The sequence below is a fragment of the Seriola dumerili genome, unplaced genomic scaffold, assembly GCF_002260705.1.
Source record: "Seriola dumerili isolate Sdu_G_001 unplaced genomic scaffold, Sdu_1.0 BDQW01000161.1, whole genome shotgun sequence".
In the NCBI taxonomy this organism is placed as follows: Eukaryota; Metazoa; Chordata; class Actinopteri; order Carangiformes; family Carangidae; genus Seriola; species Seriola dumerili.
The window spans coordinates 497,174-517,882 of NW_019174416.1; the positions used below are offsets into that span (position 1 = coordinate 497,174).

A 20,709-nucleotide genomic window follows, 5' to 3' on the forward strand; every position below is an offset into this window, starting at 1 on the left:
TAACAAATTTGTAGTATTATAGAAGTACTTATCAGAAGTAGTTATCAATACATCTTAGAATTATTTCCTTTAATAATCAATTGATTGTTCGGTGTATGAAATGTCAGAAAATAGAGAAAATACTAAGCTTTTTTTCTGAGAGTTTACCTTCAAAGAAAATGAAGGGGAGCTAGCAAATATTCACATTTGAGAAGCTGATACCAGTGAATTTTATGACGTTTTTGCCTCAAAAAAAGACTCCAATGATTAATAAAAAAATGTCTTAATAATATTCTATCAATCATCGATTAATCAGATTTTTTTCTGGGTGCTTTGTGACCTAATGAAACTGTCGTTGGTAATTTTATCAACTTAAAATTAAATCTATAACATAATAAAAAAATGAAGGGGTGTGAATATTTAGAAAATCACTGTGCTCATACTTCCAAACCCTGCCTATATGTATGTGTCCCTGATACATGAAATATAAAAGTTTTAGTATTGTTTACTGCAGCAGGTGCTGTGAGCAGCCAGCTGAAGCCCTTCACGCATGCGCAGCCTGACAGACCTGACAACAAGCTATCGGATGTGAGCCTCTGATTCTGATGATATGGGCACAACGTTGACATTTAAATTCCTCGGATAACCTAGCGTCATACGAACGAAGTCTTACAAACGTTTTATTATCACTATTCACATATTATAATCTCCCTTCTGCAATCTCACTATGCCGGTAAGTCGCCAGGCCTCTTTGCATTTTTTTGTTTTGTTTGGAAAGGGGTTCCTCCCTTCCTCCGACCTCACTGATGTGATGCTAACCGGTTAGCACCGTTAGCTTACCAGTTGCCGCTCTTATAAGGACATTTTACACCGTTCACAGCGCTGGCTTTTACCAGTCACCACAAACCATTTAGCATGAAGTGTTAACCACATGGAGTTTTGACTGGAATTTCTTAAACTAGCTGTCTGTGGTCAGCGGTGTTAACGTAAGCGTTTGCCTAGCAACCTAGCAAACGGTAAAACTGATAACGTTCAAGTGACTGTTAGCTAGCTTCTCGTTTGACGTTTTGTCCGTCTCACTTAACAATCTACCAGCACACACACAGCTAGGAGTTTTTAAAATTATTTTTACCTACAACAGTTTGCCAACTATGCCATATGCCCATGTGGCTTAACTGAGATTGTAGTTTTAATAGTTAGTTGTCACTACACATTATCTTACATCTCATGATATGACTATCTCTTATTGCATTCCGTTGTTTTACAGAGCAATAAGCTTGAGAAACCTGACAAGCAGGAAGTCAGTGATAATGTCAAGGTGGTGGTGAGATGTCGTCCCCTCAACCAGAAAGAGAAGATGATGGGCCACAAACAGGCCGTCATTGTGGACGAGATCCGTGGGACCATAACAGTTAACAAGCTGGAGACTCCTCAGGAGCCTCCCAAGACCTTCACCTTTGACACTGTGTTTGGACCAGACAGCAAACAGCTTGATGTCTACAACCTCACAGCCCGCCCCATCATCAACTCAGTATTAGAGGGTTACAATGGTACATTTAATGTTACATTGCCATTCATTTTTATCAATAAATCATTGCTGTAAAATCAGAATCCTCAGTGTTGGACATAGCCTCTTTTAAGTGTAATCTTAATTAGATAACAGGGATAATATAATAATTGCTATTGTTTTTTTTAATCTTCATTTCCATTTTCCATACTGGCACCAATGGTGTGATTTTACACTCTGCTATCCATTTCAGGCACCATTTTTGCATATGGACAAACTGGCACAGGAAAAACATTCACCATGGAGGGTGTGAGAGCAGTGCCAGAACTCAGAGGGATTATCCCAAACTCCTTTGCACATATTTTTGGTCACATTGCCAAGGCAGAGGGAGACACCAGGTAAGAGAGTAATCAGTAAGTTAACAAAAACAGTTTTGTCCACACAAAAGTTAGCTTCCCCCCTCAGTCCAGCTGACAATTACCACTTAAGTGTTTACTTGATTGCCAAATAAAATGATGGCTTTGGTGTTGCACACTCCACCATAAGCAACATTTGAAGTAAAGCACTCAGCATGGCACTTACTACTATTATACTTCCCTGTTTTTCTACTAAAACTTTATTAGGGAATGCGATTACCAGAATAAAATGCCCCATATAAACACTGTAAACAAGTGTGATGAGTAAAACATTTGTTTGCAAAGCCGGTTTTTCATTTTGTAGTTTTACATTTATCTGACTTTGTATACACATTTAACATTCACAGGTTTTTGGTTCGTGTTTCATACCTGGAGATTTACAATGAGGAAGTGCGGGACTTGTTGGGCAAGGATCAGATGCAGAGGCTAGAGGTAAAGGATATTTAAATTTGAGACCATGACAAACACAAGGTTTATAACACCTTAGTTTCCACTTTTTATTGCAAGCAGTTCAAGTACAGTGAATAACCTTAAATGGTACAAAGGTAAGCAGTAAACTACCTAAGGTAAAAAAAAAAAACATCTTGGTTAACTTACAGCAATGGAAGTAAATGAAGCCTGGAAAGTTAGTGCAAACACTTCCCTATAGGTGATGACTTAGAAACCCCCTGTCTATACAAAGGCAGTGTTGGAACAAACTGTCTCACTACACCTTCTGATGCAATATACAATACTGTCCTGCAGGAAGTAGTACTGTATATTGCTATCATAATGGTGAGGAAAGACAAGTAAAAAAGGAAGGTAGACTGGTTGGTCAGAGGTTCATTCTACAGCAAGAAAATCACCCAAAATATTACAAAAAGAGAACTAGACGGTGGCTTCACATGATTGAAGAGCAGCACAGTCTCCAGACTTAAACCCCATGGAGCTGGTTTAGATGAACTGTACTGAAGCTGAAAGCAAAGCAAACTGCGAGTGCAACACATCTGTGGGAACTTTTGCAACAGTGTTGGAAAGAACTTTCCAAACAATGATTCATTTCCATTGTAGAAGTAACAGCATTAGGGTGTTCAGCTGCTTTATGAGTCAAAAATTTTGATCAAATTTAGAATTTTTATTTCTTTTTTTGTTTTAAAAAATCTTTATATTTATTTCTTCTGTGTTTTAACTTCAGCAACACTGAGACATTGCACAATGTAGATTTCAGTAACTGTAAAAATGTAGGTGTCATGAAACTTTTGAACTTTTTATAATGTAGAGTTCAATGATTGATAACAAAACTGTCATGGAGGTTGTAAAGGGCACTACAGTCATTTTTCCCAAATGTGAACACTTGTAAAGGTAGCTGAGCAGATTTCTCGTATTATCGTACAGTTTTCCATGATAAAGTTCTATTTTTTCATTTTAGGTTAAAGAAAGGCCAGATGTTGGTGTGTACATCAAAGACCTCTCTGGTTACGTTGTGAACAATGCTGATGACATGGACAGGATTATGACACTGGGGCACAAAAACCGTAAGTAGAACGACTTATTGCATTAAGACAGAAATGGATGCCAAGAAAATGAAATACCAATTTTTAATTTAGATATTTACCTATGGCATATGTGGTAAAATCACAAATCACATAATGCAATCTTTCATTATATATGATATTGTGTGGATTTAGCCAACTGATGTTCATAAAATAAAATAAATTCTTTATTTAAAATATAATACATAGAAACTGTTAAGCTATGGGCTTATGTGTAAAAATACTTAAGATGCTGTTAATAGTCAGAAACTGCTTGAACAGAAATTTGATGAAATTAAGATAATGATAAAAAAAATAATCATTTCATCTCACATTTGAAAGTTCACAATCGTTTATTTCACTATGTTTAGGGTCTGTTGGTGCCACAAACATGAATGAACACAGCTCTCGCTCTCATGCTATCTTCACCATCACTATCGAGTGTAGTGAGAAGGGTGTGGACGGAAACCAGCATGTGCGCATGGGAAAACTTCATCTGGTTGACCTGGCAGTATGTATCTGTGGGCAGAAATTTCAGAAAATAAACTACTTCTTAGAAAAATAGATGAGACTGATGTAAATATGATATGTGTCTTGTCGCCCATGATTAATCTAGCCAGCACCAATGAATCTAACACCCTCCCCCTCCTACAGGGTTCAGAAAGACAAGGCAAGACTGGAGCCACCGGTCAGCGTTTAAAGGAAGCAACAAAAATCAATCTCTCTCTCTCCACACTGGGTAATGTCATCTCTGCCTTGGTGGATGGCAAGAGCACACACGTTCCTTACAGGAACTCCAAACTAACCCGTCTGCTGCAGGATTCACTCGGAGGAAACTCTAAAACCATGATGGTACAGTGAAAGTTTCAAAACAATACTAGAAACGTGTACTAGAGTTGCACAAAAACTCTGGTCTTCTGAGCAACAAATTTCAGAGACCAATAAATGTGCAAATTTAATGCGTCAATGTGTAAATTCAAAGCATTTTGCCATACTCAACATTGACATTACTGTTTTTGTCTCACATTTAAATGATTTATTCTTCTCACCAGTGTGCAAATATAGGCCCTGCAGACTATAACTACGACGAGACCATCAGTACCCTCCGCTATGCCAATAGGGCTAAAAACATCAAGAACAAAGCCAGGATCAATGAGGATCCTAAGGATGCTCTGCTGCGCCAGTTTCAGAAGGAGATTGAGGAGCTGAAGAAGAAACTGGAGGAAGGTAATGAGCTCAACAGTATAACAATAATTATGTAGTATGGATTACAGGCATTTTGTTAAAGCTTTGCAAATTTACTGCACACATATCTACTCTATAAATCACTTGTCCAGAGTTCTCCTTTGAGAAAAAAATCAGAAAGATTTTAGATTTTGTGATGCTGCCCCTTGGTTTTGCATTATTTTGATGGACATGTACGTCGATGGGAATCTTATTTCAGTACAGCCAACTCTTGCATAAAGCAGTAACATCAGGTTTCTATCATAGGTTGAGCAGACCGTAATGCTCAGTCAGTCAGTTAACCAACACAAAAGCTCTTAATAATAACCCAGATTAGCTCTCCTGCTTAATTCTCCTTCTTGTAAGTAGAACACACATCTCATCCTCCACCTTATCACGTTGAAAGAGCGACCAAACAAATATTCATCGGGAAAAAGTGCACAGCTAACATCAGTTTAATGACTAGATAGCTAATGAGCTGGTTGGCTGCAGCTGGTTAGCTCCATTAGAAAGCATTTAAACGCACCTAAAAATGTCGCTTCGGTCTGGTTACATGCTGGTGTGGGTCTTTCTCTTTAAAATCACTGCTAACAGCACACTGTCCGCCCATGACTTGTAGCTACAGTGCAGGTTTGTTTACTTTGTTACTTTTTCTCCACTGGCAGAAGCTTGCCACCTGCTGTCAATCAAACACTGACATACCCCTCTAGCCGGCTGGGACAAAAAACAGCATTTCTGATATTTCCTCAAGGACTTTGAAGACATATCCATAGCCATATCATTTTAAAATGTTGTTTTGTACGATTCTAGGTGAAGAGATCTCTGGCTCAGAGGGCAGTGGATCAGAAGAGATGGATGAAGGTGATGATGACGGAGGGGAGGCAGGAGAGGGCCGTAGAAGAAGAAGAGGTAAGAATTTTAGTACTGCACATAAGATTCAAGGGTGCAGTGAGTTGGAGCAAGTGACTGAAAATCTAATGACACGATCTTGTACGCCTGTGAGGAGTGTTTTTTCATGCTATGGATTCATATGCGGTTTTGATAAATGGTTGGATAAATATCTGTAAAATCTAGTTTCGACTCTTATCAGTATGTTAATTGTAATATGAGTCAGCATTAAGTTCATGTGATAATTATCAAGCTTAAGTTGCTTTTTAGGTCAGTGGTTAACCTCTACTCATGGTTAACAGGCTGTCATAAACATAACACTTTTCTCATTTAGGAGTTCCCCTTATATTCTTACCCTGTACTCTTTTATAAGTGGAAATGCTTTAATAGAGATGAACAACCATAATTAGGTCATCACATTGTGTTGCAATGCTAACACTAATGTTTCTGCCAGGTCATGTTACAGGTTGGTTATATTGGTCTCTCTTTATTTGTCATTGTTATTCTTTCCAGTACTTTAGTATTGGGTTATTCTGAATTAATAATAACCAAATCATTCAGCTTCTGTGAGTATGGTGCAGTACTGAATCTTTAATTTGCATGTGTGCAACCACAGCTGCCTGATTTGTTAGACCTACATTTAGCTCTCCATCTCTATGTCAAACTGTTTCTCACTGTGGAGTTGGTGGGTATGCTGCTTCCTATGCTTTTTTTCCAGACAGCAACAGCAGCAGCAGTAGCAGCAGCAATAGGTCAGAATTTGCCTGCTCCTCCTCAGTGTCACCACCCACTGAGAACAAACCTCAGAATAGTGAGTTGGAGCAGCAATCTGCTCTACCAACCCACCTGCCCACAAACATAAGCCCCTTTCACACATGGAAGCCACATAACTGCTGGTTTTAATTATGAACACAAGGCAGTGTTTTTGGTGTATACACTGAGCTCTTCTGTACAGGAAAATACAATGTTGAGTGTTGTTATCAGTTCTGTCACTGTTGGAGGATATCAGGCTGCAAAAAATACCACCACAGATGAAGAATGTATCAGTTCTCATATTGCACAGGCTGTCTAAATGATTAGAGAGGATGTCTTGCAATTCATGGGCTGTTTATCTTCATGACTTAGTTGTTGAGCACTGATAGTGCTTTGTTAGGCTTGCCCCCACTTTAGCATTCCCAATAGTTTTCAAAACACCCTGTAGCTCCCCTTGTCAATTTTATCAAAAATTAAATATGACATAGTGTCAGTTTGTTTTTTCTCTCTTCATCTCCTGATTTGCTTGCATGCTGTCTGTAGCTTTTGTAGTTAAACAATTTTTCTATTTATTTTGTGTAAACAGTTGAAATGAATGAAAGTTGAAAATCAAGAGCAACTTGACTGATATGTTTTTCACTGTGTATGCAGGTGGTTTTTAGGGGGATTTCCTGATGACTTTGGTTTTGTCTAACACCATTTGTCATTTGTAGTATTTCCTTTGTAAAGTGGTTGACATCATTTTTCACTCTAGTGTTTCTTAGATAGTATGTTAAGTAAGTTTCAGAGCTCTCTCAAGAAGGGCGCAAACAATCAAAAGATGTATAGTGTAATACTGCAGGCCTGGATGAAAAGTTTAGATTTACCTAACATCAGAAAACCCCTTTTTGGGACATATACGGTCAAGGGAGGAATTGTTTTTTGGTTCTAACTTAGATCCTGTTGTAGAATCTTGAATGATTTTAAATTATTTATTTTTATTTATTTTATATATTATTAAATTTTTTTAATGTATTATTTTAAGCCTTGATCAGATAGTTGGCAGTAGAGAGATCACAGGAAGAGGGAATGATGAGGGAAGAGAGAGATAGAGAATGACAGAGCGCACATAGGCTTAGTCCTAACTGCAGCAGCCATGGCAAAAATGCCCAAAAAATATAACTGAAAAAAAGAAAAGAGATAGGGAATGACATCAAACAAAGGTCCCGGGTTGGACGCGAGTCAGATGTTGTGTGTCATGGTCACTGTCTTAACAACAAGACCACCGGGGTTCTCCTTTTAAAGGATTTCTTAAAATCTTTTTTCCCCTATTTATTACATGTACCCCATAATTGTCTGTTACTGTCTGTCACTATGTGTCAGATCCAGATCTAAATGAGCATGCATATTTTATTATTCGTATTTTGTAATTTAAGAAAGTTGTGCAGCCTAGGAAGAGTGAGAGGTGTACTCTCTATTGTGTCAATTATTTTATTGACATTTGAGCTGTCCTACATCCTAGGTAGGCAAATAAGTGAATTTTGAGAATTTATGGATTACACTGCATGTGTGAAAGGGGCTTTATACTTTCCCTTTGTAACCCTATGCCTCTCTTGTAGACACAGCCCAGACCCCCACCCAATCCCCACCCCCGCTACCGACAGAACTCCTGTATTGTTATGTCCCAAATACATATTGTTAGAATTAACATGAAAATGATTGCAACCTTGCAAAGATGTTTTGGAACAAATCCCTGAATTCACATTGGACTGTTGCACAGTTGAACCAATCTTTCTAAAGGATTGACACTTTCCTACAGTATAAGACACAGTACATTTTGTCTTACTTTTTTTTACGCATGACCAAAATGACAGTTTTGGCATCATAGGCTATTTCTGCACAGTGATCTCATCAGTTTCAGTGTACACCTCTTCCAGACTTTATTATGTAGTCTGTAACTACTGTACTTCAAAGACACAATTCACCTACATCATGTTTCATCATGTGAAGTGATTTATTTTTATTTCCTGCCTCATGTCTAATCACTGTCACTTCTCCTAAGAAATTTGATCATTTTTAGTTCTCTCTATAGTTTGATTTCTCTTCCCACTCCTTTCTTATATGTGGTTTTCCACTTTGTAGAGTCATAAGACTTTTGAGATTAATCTGTAATGTGTTGTCTCTCTTTCTCCTCCTGGTGCAAATGCCGCCTGTCTGACTTGCTATACACCTCTTAATTCAAGAAGAAAGAGGTTGGTGTGAGAATCTACATGGTCCTCCTGTCTGGTAGCAATGGTGTCTCTACTCGCATAAATTATCCAGATGGCCGCCATGTGTTTTTAATTTTTAATTTTCACTAATTCTGACTAATCTGATGACAGGCTCACTGCCATGGGTGTCATATTAAATATCCTCCTAACCTCCATGTCATTCAGAGAATCTTGACAGCTGCCTTTATTTTAAAATTTTGCTTACACTAACAATAATTATTTAATACTGTGCATTAGCAAGTCAGAACTTTGTGCAGCTGGATCTCACTGGCACTCACTGTTAGGACTGAGGTTCCTTCCAAAAACTCATAAATTTGACTTCTGTAGTGCAAATTTATGAACTAAACTGCACAGATTAAATAATACTAATGCTGATTAAAAAACACAGTATAAAATGAATGAATCTGCATTCCAATCATTCTAACCTATACACTGAGAAGGTACAGCTAAAACAACCTGTGCATTAAAGACACTATGGTTCCCTGTATGTCTCTCTTAAGGGAGGAAGAAGGTTTCTCCAGACAAGATGGTGGAAATGCAGGCAAAAATTGAAGAGGAAAGAAAGGCTCTGGAGGCCAAGTTGGACATGGAGGAGGAGGAGAGGAACAAGGCAAGAGCAGAACTGGAGAAGAGGGAGAAGGACCTGCTTAAAGCCCAGTGAGTCCACAAAAAGAAACATATTTTTGGATGAAATCCTTGAATGTGGTATACACAGTATTGCAAATCAAATAACTTGTAATGTCTTCTTTCAATTTTTGTGGACCTTGCAGTATGAAGGTTTGTCCTGTATACCCTACCTCCTAGTTATCAGTAATATCATTAATTTCATACCTGATCTTCCCCTACCTCTTAGGCAGGAGCACCACCTTCTGCTGGAGAAACTGTCGGCTTTAGAGAAGAAGGTGATTGTGGGCGGGGTGGACCTCTTGGCCAAGGCTGAGGAGCAGGAGAAGCTCTTGCAGGAGTCCAACAATGAACTTGAAGAACGTCGCAGGAGAGCGGAGCAGCTGCGGAAGGAACTAGAGGAGAAAGAGGTAAGTGTAGATGACAGTTACCAATACCATTTTTTTTTAAAAACTGTCTGACTACCTAGGGCTAACTAAACTCAACTAATAATGAGTATTTATATTAGTCATGTCATGCTGTTCCCAGCATAAATGATTACAAGAATATGTGCAGTATTTATTATTATTTATTTATCATATTGAAAACTGTAACTTCAATAAGGTGATGTGTTTGTATTGGCATAAAAAATTTCATTTCCACAATTCAAGTAGTAAAATAGTACCCACACACACACAACATCAGCAGTCTATAACCTTGCAGTGGATTACAGGATATGACATAAGAAATCACCATCTGCAGTCTACAAAAGCCAAGGGGCAGGTTTCCTTTCAGTTTGAAGAGATGCAAACATCAGGATTTGAAAACTATTTCTAATATGTATGAAAAGTTTTTCATATCTGCCCCCTTCATCTATATAGGTTTTTTAAAGTCACAACCACAGACCATAGGTTGCTTGCAGGAACTTCCTTCTGCATAAACATTGAAAACCTCTCCCTCTTAAAACAGCAAGAGCGTCTGGACATAGAAGAGAAATACACAAGCCTGCAGGAGGAGGCTCAAGGAAAGACCAAGAAGCTGAAGAAAGTATGGACCATGCTGATGGCTGCCAAATCAGAAGTAAGTACAACACTGAGAGTGATCATTTAAAATCCCCTGTCAGGGCAGCAGGGTGGTGTCATATAAAGGGACAATCATACAGTACAGGACATTTACAGTCATTTGCACCAAGACTGTTGGTACTGTTGGAACACTGAATTCCTATTCAAAATTTAATAATATATTTCTTTAATCAGAGTAATTGTAAGATTAACTATAATTTATGATAATTTTCTGAAGTCAATCCATGTCTCTAGTTAGTTTTGATTGATCAGGTGAAGAGAGGATAATGATCCATAATGTGGTTGTTTTGTTTTGTCTGTTAGATGGCAGATCTACAGCAAGAGCATCACAGAGAGATTGAAGGTCTCTTGGAGAACATCCGCCAGCTGAGCCGAGAGCTCCGGCTCCAGATGCTCATTATAGACAATTTTATTCCCCAGGAATACCAGGTGTGTGTTTGTTTGTGTACTTGCATGTATAGCACTGCGGCTCTGTCTAATTTTCAATACTTTACCTTATACCTATAACTTCAGTTGTTCCTCACATCTGTGCACACAAAGAAAAGGCACTAAATTAAATAAAAACATTAGTCTTTTTCTCTGGTAGCATCACGGTTTTTCTGTACAAAAATAAGATCCAGTTTGGACATCCCTTTAGAAGGACAGTCTAGAAGGACAGAATAGATGGTACACAGAGAATATGCTTCAATTAATTACATTTTTAGAATTTACAGGTTTGAAATGTAACTACTAAAACCTCAAAATAAACAGCAGCTATAAAAAACTACATTTCTAACAATCATTGCCTGCAGGTGGCACATGTGTCCAAATTAAAGAAGCTCTTTTTCCTGTCGCTGTTGCACATTGAATGAACTTGCTGACACTGCAGCTCTGCAGCTGGATGATATAAGCTGTTTTTTGGGTGCTTTGCATCCATGACAATATCTATCCTTGTTCATAGTATTTTCTCATATTTCCCTGTGTAGGAGATGATAGAGAATTACGTGCATTGGAATGAAGACATTGGAGAATGGCAGCTGGTAAGATCACTTGGCATAACTCATGCACACACTGTGGTTTGTTCATTAACATCAACTTAAAAGTGCAAACTGAGTTTAGGAGTACTTCTCAGTATTTTGTGTTTTTGTACCTTATCTTTCAGAAATGTGTGGCATACACTGGCAACAATATGAGAAAACAGACCCCTGCTCCAGACAAAAAAGAAAAAGATGTGAGTTTTTGTGTAATGGCTGATGCAAATTTTTTCTTTTTCCTCATTTACAATGTAATTTTGACCTCTCTCTTCTGTCTGTGCCTCCCGTAGCCTTTTGAGGTGGATCTGTCCCATGTGTATCTGGCTTACACAGAGGAGAGTATGCGGCAGTCACTGATGAAACTAGAGAGGCCAAGAACCTCTAAAAGTAGCAAGAGTGGTCGACCCAAGACAGGACGAAGGTAATCTGCTTTCCACACAGCCTGAAGCTGCACATCCTGTTGAACATTACTCATACAGTCCACCATGTAGTTTCTCAGGGTCATGTCATACGATTTAATGCACTTGGGTTAACACTGAGATTCATATGTATGTCTCTGTTGATTAATTCATAAATCTGATCGAATCAATCTTGGTTTCCTGGGTTACATGCAAACCTGGGTCAGCCTAGTCCAGAGGGTGGTGGGTCTGCATCAGGAACTGTTTAGTTACAACAAAAGTTTAGCAGCCTAGCTAATAACTATCCATCTATTAACACAAACACATGGATGACTCTGGGGTTACACTCATCAGGCTACAGCAGGGGAACATTAATACTAATTTAAATCGCAAGCTGTTCTCTCGCTGCTGCTTATTATGTGACAGGGAGTGAGATAGCTGGTTTCAGTGTAATTTCAATGTTACAAGGCATTCTCGTAAATAATCTCTTCCACAGACCATTCACTAGCATAGTTACACTTAAGAGGAGTAATGATTTTGTATGTGTCTTGGAGAGACTGATGCATTTGCACCTTTTCAAACCACCTTGCAAAGTGGTTTAAACAGTTTTTTCACTCAGCCTTTTTTCATATCAAATCCCTGTTTTGCCACATGACAACACAAGTGACTAAGTGTGAATGGGGTATTTCTGAAAAGCAAAAACTTTCATTCTGGTCATTTATGCACAGTCATAGCTCTGCAAATATTAGCCCCTCGCCATTACAACGCTTTTTAACAGTCTTTCATTTGTACTTAAGTTAGACTACATCAAATACTGCTAAGTAAACAGAAGAATTGTTGGTTGTGGATGTTTGGGGTCACTGTATAATTAGTCTATATATAGCATGTCGATAATGATACGTTAGCATGTTATTTGCTGTTATCATGATATTCTGTTATTCTGAGAAATGAGATGGCTGAAAGCTCTCTGAAGCTGTTGATAACATTTATCATGCACTCATCTCCACACAGGAAAAGATCTGCTAAGCCAAACGCTGTGATCGAATCCCTTCTGCAGTAAAGACAGCGTAGAGGAGGGCTACGTTTGACTGCAACTTTCATGTTACCCTATGAAAAGAAGTCATTTGTCAAGTCTAAAAGTTATTGTTGAACATTATTTAAAAGATTATCTTAATGCACTGTATAGCTGACATGGTTTAAATCTGAAATATAAATAAATTTGTGCTGTTGTTTGGAGAGCACTCATGGTAGGATTAAGACCTCTTGGCCAAGAGGACCTGTTATTTGTATTATGGTGTAAGAATTTTAATGTTGCTTGGGCGCATTTCAATGGCAGCAGGCTCTGTCTTAATTAAGTTCATTCTTTTAAGTACAAGTACTTTAAGAAGGAAATCTTCCATAAATATATTTTACTTGCAACATCAATAGTTTAGAAAACGATCAACAATCTAAAAGAATCTGCAGATTTGATGGGATGCTGAAAGCAGAATTTGCACATAGGAACAGCATTCATATCTCCTATGTTGAGTGTATTTAACTCAAGTGTTTTGCGATGAATACCACACAGATTAAGTCTTAACCTCTGTTTTACTGATTTCCTACTATGTGACAAACTGATTCATATTAAATGGCCCGTGCTAATATGAACACATGATAACTGAATTCTAATTCAATTCTAATAATTCATTTTCACTTAAATTAATCTTTTTGTGCACAAGCTGTAGCCTTAGTGTTTCTTCCCACTGAATACATGAAATCATCAACATGGAGAGAAACAAAATAAACACTAATGTAGGTGGAACAAGGAGAAGAGTGTATGTAGTATCAAGTATGTAACTGAAAAGTGCGCTTTCTACTTTTTCCTTTAGGTCAGAAGCATAGGGGCATGCATGCCAGCCAGCTCTTATGTTAGTGCCATTTGCTAATTTAAGCAAGTCATCTTTTTATTTTTATATGTCAGAACACTCTGTGTTATATTGAGATGCATCATGCATAGTGTATGCCTTAGTATAATACTGTGGTATGAGGTTTTTGTGGAGATCATTTAATGTCATGATGTTCTGTAGTGGAGACAAACTGGCTTTTATTTTGTATCATAATGTATGTCAAATGTTTACACCCACCAAACCCCTGGATATTTTATTTATTAAATTATTTTACATGTTTTACCTCCCATTCTTGTTTATCTTTCTCTGTGTTAAATCACTGATATTATTGATTGTTTATTGGATCTTCGAAAATAGGTTGTAATGACACGTAACAGCTATAAGCAGCTTATTTTTAATTGCATTTCTGTAAACCCAGTGAGTAATTGATTTCTTAAAAAATAGTCTCATGTTGAAAAGTCTTGTTGGTTGACTGGATGGATTGCCGATACCAAAAAAACCCACTGTAAGCAGGCACGTAGAAAAATAAGAAACCTTGACAATGAACTGCTGTCATAATTTATTGATACATAAATATAAATGGTACAAAAATAAGAAATGTAAGAAAATAGATATTACATTTTACAATAAATAGAAATAATTTACGTATATTACATGTGTTAAATAATACATATGACCACTCCCTCTGTTACATTTACTCAATTTTCCTGTGGGAACAATTGTCGATATCGTTCACTAATTCATGTAGAGTGATTCGGATGTTTTCGTCCAACGTACAGTTGACAATCCCAGTCTGAAAGAAAATCATTTTGATAACTTTAATTTTAAGTGCACAAACATCCACCTGAGCACAGAACTAAAACAATGCAGACCATGCTTGACATTAAATAGCATATTCAATTTTAGAACAAATGTCCTACACAGTCACTGCAAGCCATATGAAATTTTGTTTATGAATTTTGGTTTGGTTTAGGAGTAAAATGCATTATGAGTTCCTCTTTACCTTGTTGTTGTACTGAACCAAAAGACGGGTGAGTTTTTCTGCTTCCTTTAGATTTGTTGTACTCAGAGATTTCCCAGCCAAACAGAAGAACTTTACCTGTGTAGAGAAGGACACAGTTAGCAATGGTATCCAACAAGCTGGAGTTTGGTCCAGAAACATCTTAATCTTCAGTAGTTTACATGTTCCATACAAAATGTTGGAATTACACCTACTAAACCTGACAGATGCCAAATACCACTCTGTGCAATAATCACAATAATTATAGAAGGTTTCCAACATACCACGCATTTGACATGTCCTGATCTAAATGGCACAAATTTATCTGGCAGCTGGAATGACAAGAGAAAACTGTCAGTATATTGCAAAACATACAACCAAACCACTTGTAGTTTAGTAGTTGTCTTACCTTTTGGTGCTTAAGATGTTCTGCTTCTTTATAAATCTGCATCATGATGTCGTTGCTGAAGGTGTTGTTCCTGTGGTGCTTTGGTGCTGCACAGGTCATTCCAATCATCATCATCATCCATCATCAGTGTAAAACTTTGAATGTTGAAGTTCCTCATTTCTTTGAAAGAGACTGAGACAGTGCTGCCAGGTTGAGCACAAAAGTTGAATACCTTTCACACTCTTCCTACTGTTCCTGCTTATATTGTCATCATGCTGACACTCAGACACTCTCAGACCACAATCTATAGACACGTCAGAGGAAGAACACACCAAATAAGGATGATGTGTTACTATCAAATGTTCCACTAGTTGCATAGACTTCTTAGTGATAAGCAATTACCTGTTAATTCCTTATCTGCAAATCTCTCACCAAGAATATTCAGCTACCATCTTGTGTTAACATCTTATGAAGGTTGTCCTAATATGCAAGGATGGAAAAATAACGTAATATCCAAGGATGACCAAATAATATAATTGCAATATAATTTATATATGTTACAATATAATAGAATTTGATTTTGATAACCTGTCGTATTCAAATTGTATTAACTGTAGTTTTTTAATGGCTGGGTCCTCAGTTAAATGTAATGTTATGGAGTTTTTATACACAACTGACATTTTGACTTGTCACAGCAGAAAACCAGAGTTGTAGCTGTTGAAATAAACGATGACCCCAATTCCATTGTGGTGTGTGACAGTGAGCCAGCATGCAGCCATTATTAATGTATTCATTAGTAATACCTTTTCCTGTCACGTCAAAATGAATGTGGTGTGTAGGCACATAGGAAATAGTTAGGGCTTTATCCCACACATTAGGAAGAGGAAAATGTGACAGGAGGAAAAATCCAATTCACTTTCATTTTCTCTGAATTCCTCTGAATATACGAAGATATAAGTTTTTGTTTTGCTTTTTTGTCACACGTAAATGTTTCAGATCATCAAACCAATTTTAATATCAGACAAAGATGACCTGAGAAAATACAAAATGCAGTTTTTAAATGATGATTTCATTTAAAAGCTATCCAAACCAACCTGGCCCTATGTGAAAAAGAAATTGCCCCCTAAACCTGATAACTGGTTGTGCCACCCTTGGCGGCAACAACTGCAATCAAGCGTAAAAAAGAGAGAGATGCTACTTTTAGAGGTTCTTGGCCTCTCTAGTTTCATCAGTGACTGCCGCATACTCTCCTCTGTTGTAAGCCAGATACACATGGACATGATCCACCTCAAAAGCTACGGGAGGCGCACAGACAGAAGAGAGAGTTCAAAATTACATTGTAAATGAGGAAAAAGAAAAAATTTGCATCTAGCATTACACAAAACTCACATCTTTTTCTTTTTGTCTGGAGCAGGGGTCTGTTTCATGATGATTGCCAGGTGTGCCCACAAATTTCTGAAAGATAAGGTACAAAAACACAAAATACTGAGAAGTACTCCTAAAACTCAGTTTGCACTTTTAAGTTGATGTTAATGAACAAACCTTTCCTTAGTCTTCAAGAAAGACAACGACAATGCTGGCTATCAGAGAGAAACAGGATATATCGTTGGTAAAACATTAAAAATCACTGCATTTAACATGCATTTATTTGCAGCACATCACTCTGAGACAGAGGCATCGCTGTGTTATTTCGCCGTTTTGCATCATCATAATGTGCTGATTAGATCGCTATGAGCTGTGCTCAGCCTTCAGTCAGTCCTGCTAGAGATGGGATTTATGCTCTTTGGAGGGAGCCGGATCTTTGGGATCCGTTCATTTCAAAGAGCCATTCAAAAGACTGGCTCATTTGGCTCATTTTTATATTTATTCACTTTTAAGAAGCCAGTCTTGGGGTTTCATTCATTTTTATTCTGGAAATAATCACAGGGAGAATGATGGGCTGAGATTTGGATCAGAATAATTTCAAACTCAGATTTCCCACCAATATTTGAGTTTGAATTATTCTGAAAATATTGATTATAGCTTCATTTGACATGTGTGGACAAGATTTTAAAGTCTGATATGGATTCATTGTAAATATTCCACTGCCATATCCCTCTGAGTGACAGTGAGATCACTATTTACCCTTTGTATAAAGTGTGTGTATGTGTGTAAAAACTACTTTGACTTATGCTATTCATGCAACACCTAAACACTTATAAATACACACAATAAAAAACAAAGCAGGCTACAATGAAGTTCCATGCAAAAGCTTTTAGTGCAAAATTTCCACACAAGAACATTTTTAACAATACAGAAAAACTCAAAACAATATTTTTAAAATTATATAATAAAGGCTTTATAATAAAGATTAAAGGTGCTGTAAAAAATAAATACTAAGTTGTGGTTCAGTAACACCATGTCTTGTTTTTAGTCGCAAATTTTAGAGAAAAAACGTTTCACACAAGAATATTTTGAATAGAAAACTCAAAAGCAATACTTCAAGTATTAGAAAAATAGATAAAACTACAATAAATTAGAGGAAAAAAATGTGCATACAGCCCACTAGTACTACTAATACAAAAAAAAAAAAGAGAAAAAAGAACGGCTCCCAACCAAACGCGACTCGGTGTCCCATCGTTCATGTTAATGAGCCGGTCAAAAGATTCGGTTCGTTCGTGAACGTCACAACTTCAAGTCCTGCCAACAGCAACCAGGCCTGAATTAAATTCCATAATCATGTGTCAGTCGAAAAACAGATACAGAGCCCACTCGCCCAACAAGTACCTCACGCTTCTGCATTTGCAGCTCTTTCTCCTCAGCGCAGCCTTACCCTGTTTCGACAACACAGGAACTCCTGACTCTCGGGAAGCCAAGTTGAGGCTTGCTAACATTAGCTGATTTAGCTACCGCCGTTAACGCTGAACAACTTCTTCTCAGTGCTCCACGTTGCCCTGGCAACCTTGCAATCTGGGCAGTGCATGCAGGGTCCAGTGCATGGGCATGCACCGAAAAATGCATGCACAGGCCTTTCCTTCCTCCGACGATACCGTGGCTCGAACCAGCGCACTAACCGCAGCCTGGCACTTTTTAGCAGCACCCAAAGTAGCACTGCAACATTTAACTAGCTACAACACAAACCAAGCAATTGCAACACAGAAGCGCATGTTTTATTCACATTGACAAACATCTTGGAATACGCATGTGTACATTGAATATGCATGTGTACGAACTTGAATATTGCCGGCTGCGCAGCTAGTAGCCACTACTCGACTAGCCTAGCTTGCAACTAGCAATGGGTACTCATGGCCCGGCTTGCCGCTAGCAAAAGCAGCACAGTATTCAATGTAAAAAAAATACTTGTCCAAACAAACCGATTTAACTGTGCCCCTACCTGCTTTTCACCGCCGTCATTTCTTGACTGACAGAGATGTGTTGTGTTTTTTGTTACAGACGAACGGTTCAGTCCAGTTTTCAGATTCTCGATGGTTTGGAGGCAAGAATAGCAACTGAATACCGAAACAACTCCGGTCAGGGGAGACAAAGCAAAGAGACCATCTTGCCGGATAGCTGTGGACGCAGTAAAATGGCGCATCTAGCCTAAATCCTCTGCATTCTCCTATTGGCTGAGCGCGTCAGACGCTCTCCGCGCTCTGAGTGGCGCAGGTTCACCAGAGACCACCGATTCGTCGGTAAACCGAGGGAATCATTTTCTCCGGAAAGGAAACTGGTGCTGGCTGCAGTTCAATTTCACTCATTTGTTGATGCAGGGAACGGCGCGCTGTTTTGTTTCTCTAATCAGAGCTGCAGTAATACACATTATCTACGCCTGGAGGACATAGTTTTAACAGCTGCAGCTTCAGACAAGTTTCTTCACATGGTTGTAGCAATATTCATATAGGTTATAACAACATGTGGGAAGAGAGAAAAAAAGTCCTGCATTCAAAATCCTTCTTAAGTAAAAGGACACAAGTATTATCAACATAATGTATAATTGTGAAGTATTACAATTAAAAGTCATAATCCAGATGTTACTTACATTGCCTTTTTAAATTTATTGGATTGTTCCATGTGTAACCATCTGTTGTGGCTGCTTGAAATGGGACTACCTTTTATACACTTATGTAGTTCAATATATCCTAACATCCTATGGGTGCCATTACACCCTTAGGCGGGTTGTGAGATGAGTCATGTAATAAGAGAGAAGAAACCACAAAGTTTCTCTGTGAATTATTGGAGTGTTTTATCTCTTTGTGCCTCAGACAGCTATCTAAATGAAATCACTTGAGCAGTTTGAATATTAATATATGCTTTTGTTGAAACTTCTAAGGCGACTCTTGGACTCATGAAATTGGCAACTTCGATCCCCAACCAGACACATACTCTTCAAACTAAACTGAGGGTGAATATTGTGAATCCTGCTAGTTACAAAATATTACCTGAAGATGGAGCTCTTCCTCAAGGTTTGTCCATTGGTGATGTAACATCAAATTATTCCACAGCAAAATGTAAAATGTGGACATGAGAATGTTTTAAGAGTATGCAAAGATATGAACTTAAGTTCAGCTAAAACTTCAATCATATAAAACAAGTCAAAAGCTGCTTTTCATGTCACCATTCAAACTGAGCCATATGCAAATGCAATATATGTACATAGAGTGCTGTGAAAAAGTATCTACCCCCTTACAGATTTCTTTTGTTTTTGCTTTTTTGTCACACTTAAATGTTTCAGATCATCAAACAAATTTTAATATCAGACAAAGATGACCTGAGTAAATACACAAAGCAGTTTTTAAATGATGATTTCATTTATTAAGGGAAAAAAGCTATCCAAACCAACCTGGCCCTATGTGAAAAAGTAATTGCCCCCACTTGTTAAATCATGAATTAACTGTGATTAATCACATTTTTTGGAAAGCTGTAAAGAACCTGTCTGACAACATGAAGTCAGCTAAGAGATCTCAAAAAGCAACACATCATGCCCTGATCCAAAGAAATTTCAAGAACAGATGAGAAACAAAGTCATTGACATCTATCAGTCTGGAAAGGGTTCCAAAGCCATTTCTAAGGCTTTGGGACTCCAGCGACCACAGTGAGAGCCATTATCTACAAAATTACTCCAAGAGCGCATCGACAACTCATCCAGGAGGTCACAAAAGAACCCAGAACAACATCTAAAGCACTGCAGGCCTCACTTGCCTCAGTTAAGGTCAGTGTTCATAATTCAACAATAAGAAAGAGACTGGGCAAAAATGGCATCCATGTGAGAGTTCCAAGGCGAAAACCACTGCTGACCAAAAAGAACACAAAGGCCCGTCTTACATTTGCCATAAAACATCTTGATGATCCCCAAGACTTTTGGGGAAATATTCTGTGGAACTGACGAGACAAATTGGAACTTTTTGGAAGGTGTGCGTCCCGTTACATCTGGCAAAACTAAACAGCATTTCAGAAAAAGAACATCCTACGACAGTCAAACGTGGGTGGTGTAGTGTGATGGTCTGGGGCTGTTTTGCTGCTATTCAGGACCTGGACAGACTTTGTGACCTTAAGCGCAAGTGCACTTGGGTTATGCAGCAAGACAATGATCCGAAGCACACCAGCAAGTCCACCCTCTGAATGGCTCAAAAAAAAAACAAAATGAAAGTTTTGGAGTGGCCTGGTCAAAGTTTGAACTTAAATCCAATCGAGATGCTGTGGCATGACCTTAAACATCGTTTGATGCTCGAAAACCCTCCAATGTGGTTGAATTAAAACAATTCTGCAAAGAAGAGTGGGCCGAAAATCCTCCACAGCGATGTGAAAGACTCATTGCCAGTTTTCGCATTAACAA

General features: G+C 38.1%; 1 protein-coding gene across 2 annotated transcripts; it reads left to right on the forward strand.

Annotated features, from left to right (window-relative positions):
• The first annotated feature begins 553 nt into the window (after positions 1-553).
• On the forward strand, positions 554-13,796 carry kif3a (kinesin family member 3A). 2 transcript variants are annotated; one of them, XM_022751828.1, is made up of 18 exons: positions 554-712; positions 1,247-1,529; positions 1,740-1,884; positions 2,250-2,334; positions 3,311-3,416; positions 3,785-3,924; positions 4,068-4,265; positions 4,466-4,640; positions 5,448-5,546; positions 8,501-8,509; positions 9,028-9,184; positions 9,381-9,561; positions 10,100-10,210; positions 10,516-10,641; positions 11,178-11,231; positions 11,354-11,422; positions 11,516-11,646; positions 12,635-13,796. In XM_022751828.1, the coding sequence occupies exons 1-18, from the start codon at positions 707-709 to the stop codon at positions 12,681-12,683; spliced, it is 2,124 nt and encodes a 707-aa protein (XP_022607549.1). In that variant the 5' UTR covers positions 554-706; the 3' UTR covers positions 12,684-13,796. The 2 variants fall into 2 exon arrangements, with proteins under 2 accessions (XP_022607549.1, XP_022607550.1); XM_022751829.1 differs by lacking the exon at positions 8,501-8,509.
• The last annotated feature ends 6,913 nt before the right edge of the window (positions 13,797-20,709 follow it).

Coding starts and splice junctions, on each gene's coding strand:
- kif3a (XM_022751828.1), top strand. Junction 2,335..3,310: donor ATCAGATGCAGAGGCTAGAG/GTAAAGGATATT, acceptor TTTTCATTTTAG/GTTAAAGAAAGGCCAGATGT. Junction 3,417..3,784: donor GACACTGGGGCACAAAAACC/GTAAGTAGAACG, acceptor CACTATGTTTAG/GGTCTGTTGGTGCCACAAAC.